The sequence below is a fragment of the Sesamum indicum genome, linkage group LG6 (assembly GCF_000512975.1).
Source record: "Sesamum indicum cultivar Zhongzhi No. 13 linkage group LG6, S_indicum_v1.0, whole genome shotgun sequence".
Lineage (NCBI taxonomy): Eukaryota > Viridiplantae > Streptophyta > Magnoliopsida > Lamiales > Pedaliaceae > Sesamum > Sesamum indicum.
In genome coordinates, this window is record NC_026150.1 from 23,752,776 (window position 1) to 23,759,546 (window position 6,771).

General features: G+C 29.7%; 1 protein-coding gene across 2 annotated transcripts; it reads right to left on the bottom strand.

Moving 5' to 3' along the window:
• Nucleotides 1,474-4,518, bottom strand: LOC105165653 (NAC domain-containing protein 21/22). Of its 2 annotated transcripts, none has more exons than XM_020694974.1 (3): nt 4,102-4,518; nt 2,918-3,183; nt 1,474-2,142 (listed from the first exon to the last, which is right to left on the bottom strand). In XM_020694974.1, the coding sequence occupies exons 1-3, from the start codon at nt 4,271-4,273 to the stop codon at nt 1,768-1,770; spliced, it is 813 nt and encodes a 270-aa protein (XP_020550633.1). In that variant the 5' UTR covers nt 4,274-4,518; the 3' UTR covers nt 1,474-1,767. The 2 variants fall into 2 exon arrangements, with proteins under 2 accessions (XP_020550633.1, XP_011083034.1); XM_011084732.2 differs by having other exon boundaries at nt 1,474-2,146; nt 4,102-4,514.

A 6,771-nucleotide genomic window follows, 5' to 3' on the forward strand; every position in this document is an offset into this window, starting at 1 on the left:
TACTCATACTAAATAAGACAAATACCCATCATAAACAAATTCATATTAAATGAGACAAATACCTACACGATTGGTGGAGGCTCGAACTCATGACCTTAAATTTATTATATACTAAATTCCACCTGCTGGGATATCTGAAAAGTGAGTGTTTGATGGTTTTGTATTTTCAGATGTTGTATCTGTGAAATAAAAATCAAATAACTTTAAATACCATGGAAACAAAGTCGATGTGGTAAGATTTGGACAGCATATATAATCATGTCATTAACATCAATTAAAGAGCGGAATTCAATCATTAATAATAATTAGAGAGCTTGATTCCCAACATCAACATTAATGAGAGACATAAATGAAGGAGATATAAGAGAGATGGCCATGAAGCCAAGTTACGTGAAAAGCTACAAAATATATAACCTTAACAAAGGAATAACACGACAAACACGCTCAATTTAGACTACTTTCTTTAATTACAAAGTTTTATGGATAAATTATAACGATTCCTCCTAAAATCTGACATAATTATGAATATTTTCTCATTGTTTGAAAAATTATTAATACTTCCTCATGTTTGATGAAATTATGTAATTTTTGGATGGAGGTATGGAATTGTCAACTTTGCCCTTAATGTATTTTTTTAGTTTTTTTTTTAAAAAATTAAAATTTATAACAAAATCGAACAGAATTGATGGAAAATTTTAAAAAATTATGAAAAGAAAATTATCCATTTAATCCATAAAAAAATAAATAAAATTTATTTTTTAATCCATGAGGACATTTTGGTTATTTCGCCATAAAAATGGATGGAAACCTAACGAATCAGAGGATATTGGTAATTTTTCAAACAATATGGGGTATTCATAATTATGTCAAACTTGAGGGAAAGTTGTAATTTACCCAAACTTTATAAATATATATATGGTCCTTAACTATCAATGAAGTCTTAGCCTAGCGATTAAGACTAAATTTGAGATCCAATGAGTTCGAGTTTTGCCGAACGTGTAATTATTTATTTAATTTTATGTGGGCGTTCGAGTTATTAAAATTTATTAATGTTCTTAATCATATTACTAAAAAAATACATTTTATCACTCTCTAGTCGAGCAGCCATGATTAATCCACCAGATTTGGTTTCCTGTCTCCTTAGAACCCAAGAATACAGAGGTACGACCCTATAGAACAGATCCTGTTCAAGTATATAGGGCTAGTCTGTTTGCTCTTATCGAGAGTTGAAACATTGTACTGGTTATTATCAATAAATAAAATGAATTATTTTTGCAATATTAAAAATATAAAATTATATAATATATGTCACGTAAGTTACATATTTTGTAATAAATAAAATTATAATATTGATGTAATATGTCTTCTTTTTTCTAAATTTAATGAAAGAAAATAAATAATTTCCGATAAATTCTCTAATTTGTTCCTCCAATTTACCGAATAAAAATATATATCCGAATTCATGGATAATAAAATCACTTTACAAATTGCAATATTACAAATAGACCCTAAACTCTACCTAAATTCTTTATTTCTAAATATCTATATTCAAATCTCAAACATATACTATACCTCAAAAACACACACTAACTACGTACTATATATATTCTAGTCTTCACAAATGGCCTTATAATTCTACGTATACACCATACAATAACGAATCAAGTGTTCAAAATTCAGATCAAATTAACTGAACTATTCATAATCAAATCTCGTACATACGATCAAGATTCGAGGGCATTGATGATCCGTTCCAATAGTCGAAGCTCATGTCGAACAAGAATCCATAATCACCCTCATGACATTTGGTCTGATCATGATCACCATCATCAGAAGTCGAGGAATGAGGACCGTTGATGTGATCATGAGATGGAAGAAAGTAGGCGGTGGGGTCGACGGCCGACAAGCCGATGGAAGTGCTAGGGTTTTGGCCCTGATGCTGGTGCTGGTGGCTGAATTGGGAGATGGAGTTGGCGATGTTTGCACAGGTACTAGGCAAGCAGGTGGCATGTTCAACTGTGGGAGATGCAGCCAAATTTGGAGAAGTTGGAGGGGCAGATGTGCAATTATACAAAGTTTGTGGGACGAATTTGTTGCTTTCTTCACCCCTGGATTTGTGAAATACTCTGCATAACACCCAGTCTTCCTGTCCATGCATCATCAGAAATTAGTCAGCAATATACATTTGTACATGTATAAATATATGAACAGAATAATTCCTGGAGTTCCGAAGAAGCTTTCGGACAACATGATTGTGAATTTCCTGTCCCCTTGCGTCACCACATCATCATTGTATTTTTTATATATATCCCTTTCAACCTTCAATTATGGCAGTATATTACTACATCTTTTATTTCAAAATAATATTACAAATATGCCAACCCATGATGTTTAGCGAATTTCACGAAATTGAATCTTCATAATTAATAAGTTATAGGTATGAGTTCTACTAGTGTTTGAGTATTGATTGATCTAACTTAATAAAGAAAACAATTATACTTTTAGTCGCACGATTTTCAATATTTTTAATCCTCTGCTTCATAAAAATTTTAGATGGTCCCAAAATTGAGAAGATTCAATACATTCAGTCCCACAAATTCCGTAGAGCGGAGAATTGAATATGTCGAGTTTTCTCAATTTTGGTACCATTTTGAAAATTCTTTGAAAGATAGAACTAAACATATAGATTTTTTTTTAAATTTTGGGATGATTTTAAAATTATCATAAGTTAGAGGATTAAAAGTGTTGTACCCCATCCTATAGGGCTAAAATGTAACTCCGTCTAGCTTAATAGTAGATATTGATTGTTAATGACTAAAATTCATTACCTAATTATAATCAATTCATTAAAAAGAAAAAAAACCGGTTCATTAAATATTATTTTTTGTAACGGAAGATTTGGACAGTAAAAACCTACCTTAGGAGGGAGGTTAGGGTTCTCAAGGCGAAACTCATGCATGATCCATCCAGTTTTGGTCCCATTTGGAGCTCTATTCTTGTAGAAAACCAGAGTCTTTCTCATTCCCACGACGGCCAGAGTTTGCGGGTCTAGCACGGCCCGGTCCTTCCCGGTCGCCTTCCAGTACCCGGAGGTGGTAGCCCGGTTGGTCCTAAACCCGGTCGCATATTTGCGATCACGGAAGCTAAAGAAGTACCACTCGTTCGAATTCAGCTTCGCCACATCTAAAAACTATCACATTGTTAAAGTTCAAGATTTGACGATGAATTAATCCGCACAATACCAATAAAAACAAAGATAATAATAATATATACCTCAATTTTAACATATCTATTTCAGCGCGTGCTTGACAGACATGCAAAATTAAGTTTCATCGATTAAGACAAAAAATTGACAATTATACATATAAACTACATAAATTTTCTATTTTAAATCTTATAATTGTATTTATTTAATTAACATATATATACGTCACTCGTATAAATATTTTTTTAATATATATTAAACAGAATAAAAGATGAAATGAAATTTTGGATAGAAAATTGGGTGAAAATTAATAAATATTTGTGAACTTTATTTATTATTTTCTGTAAAAGAAAATGAATAAGGCTTGAGAAACACAAAAGCATGCAGTAGTGTGTTCTGTAGGCCATAATTAGTAGTGTATTATAAAATCTTATCCTTTTTTTCTGGGAGAAGAGAAGAGCCTTTCTGAATTAATTCCGTCGCGTTTAAGGAAAAATCCGTAGCAAAAGCTACCTACACATCTGGATACCTAACTTTTTATTTATTTCTACACACTGCTTAATTAATATTTATTAATCTTCATTTTTTTTTTCAATTTTAGTAAGATGTAATTGGAATTAATTAGATATAATTTTCAACATCAAGATGATATTAAAAAGGGAAAAAAGCGTGTCGGATCAATCGATATATAACAAATAATACATATTTCTGTAATTATAAGAAGAGAATATAAATTTTTTTTTTTAGTATGGAGGAATTAAATTAAAATTCAGCAGAGGTGTCTACGTACATCTCTTGTTACAAAATTAATTAAAACACGTACATGTACAACGTTCCATATATATACACGTATCTCGACATATATATACATGTATATATTATATATAATAAATTACCAGGGAGCTGCCATGGTTCACATGTATGAAGATCGATGTCGACCAAAGTAGCATTGATGAGAAGTTGTTGATTGGTAATCCTGTTGTAAAGATAATGACAGACCAGCTCTTCATCGCTGGGATAGAACCTGAAACCTGGTGGTAGTGTGTGTCCGATGTCTCTTAGACCCATAATTCTCTTCTTCTTTGATCGATCCAATGATATTGTCTTCACTTCAAAAATCAAACACCTCAACGACGTTTCTTCTGCATTAAATTCAGCTCTCTCTCTCTCTCTTCCTCTCTCTCTCTATATATATATATAAAGGAGGGTTGTCTGAATAAAGAGGTCAAGGTTTGTAATTTCTTTACAACATGCTATATATATATATGTGTATATGAGAGCTGCTTATAATCTTGGTGCTGGTTAGTTATGGTGTTGTGTATGTGTATATATGTGTGTGTGTTTGTGGGAAGTTTCAAGAAAAACCAAACTCGCAAGGAATCTTTGTGTAGTGTAGGGCATGATGGATGGATGGATGGATGTGAGAATAATAATAATAATATATATTAATTGCTTCATCCAATAAACTAGTGAATTAATCCAAATTATTTAAACCTATCTATCTATCACCCCCTTACCAACTTCCAAAATACTCCTTTTTACTATATCTCCCCCCCCCCCCCCTCTCCTTTTTTTTAATTTTATTGCAATTTATATTACATTTTATATATATAAACACACATTATATGTATAAAGATTACATAATCGGTCAATTAAGATTTTATACACATGACGTGTAGAAATTTCAATTAAAAATTCAATCCAAAAATTATCTAGGAAGCTAGGAACGAAATGTGTTGCATTTAATATATACTCATCATGTGTATAAATAAGAAATAAATTATGTAATTCGGTTACCTTATATGTATGTGAAGTTAATGAGATGACGAGGTAAACATTAAAGGATAATATTATTAGGCAAAATATTTTTTTAGTCTGATAAATAAAGGCAGAACTTTTTTTAGTACCACAATTATAACATATGTCGCTTTTAATTCCATAAAGCTCAAAATCACGTTTTTTTAGTTCAAAAAAAAATATAATTTCGGGCCTTTTTCAGTTCCAAAATTCTAACGGATTTTTAGTCTCAAATCATGTCTTTTTAGTCCCAAAACCACATACGCATGACTTTTTGGGACTAAAAATATATGATTGTGAATTTTATGAGACTAAAGACGACATATGTCGTAATTAGATACCAAAACAATTTCCATTTTTATTTCATGAGATTAAATCTAATATTTGTATAAAAATTGAATTGAGATATTGAAAAGGAAGTAGTGTAGTGGATATTAAATGAAGACAAGGCATAATTATGATTGTGTGATGTAGAACGCTAACCATTCAATGAAGAAAAGGGCCTATACGATAATTTAGATGGACAGAACATTTGTAGGCCACACCACAGCAGCCACATGTTCTCATATATAGAGGAATCTACCAATGATGATGCACCTATATATATACCTCCAATTATCCCACTACATCTTTTTTCATAATTAAAAACAAATATATGTGGAAAATATTATAATATTATTAAATAAATTATCTAACTATACATACATCCACAATTATAAATCCATATATTGAAAATATTAAATAATAATTGATAATGTATGGGTGATTTTGGTCACTAGGATTGATAATTTTTACTTATAATTAAAAATTTATAGTTTTAAAATTAGTTTCTCATATGAAGAACAAAATTAGTTGAAATTTGACATGTGCTTTTCACGTAAACTCTAATTCTGATCAAATTACAAATTTTTATCCTTAATGTATATTAATTTTTTATAATTGACGAGATTAATTATCAAATTAAATTCAGTAAATTCTCATAATTAATAATAAATAATCATAGTAAATAGTCGTTGATCATAACTATACAATGGTTGTTGATCGTGGTCTTTTATAGAGCGGCTAAAATATTCGCAATAGCTTATAAAAGTCATGGCAAATGTTATGATTAAAGACATTTTTAGTCCTCTAACTATATATAATCAATTCGCATTTTAATCCTTTATCTCTCTAGGGTTTGAAAAAGGTCCTATAACTTTTTAATTTGCTCGATTGTAGGACACCAATTGCTGGAATTTGTCCAACAATGTCAGAAAATGCCACATGTATCTGACGTGGCATTTTAATTTGAAAATTAATTTTATTGGCTAATTATACATAATGTGGCAATTACGCGGCTTTAATTTAAAAAAATAAATTGTGATGTGACAATAAATTATATTATTTATTAAAATTATTATTATTATTTTGTATTTAAAATAAATTTTTAATACTCTTTAATATTTTACATTTTTCAAAAATTAAATTATTTTACTTCATTATTTATTACAAATAATATTTATCATTATATGTATTTGAATAAATAAAAAATTTTCTATTGTTTAAAATTTTAAAACAATAAAACATGTTTACTAAATTTTTAAGAAAATAAAAAAATACATATTTTTTCTCTCTTCTCATTTTTTGTATGTATGTATAAATAATATACATATACATATATAATTATAATATATTATACATATATTTGTGGCGGCGATGGCCAAGCCATTGAGCCCTGCAAAGGGCGTCGCCATCGCCACATTATACATATATTTGTGTATTTGTGGCGG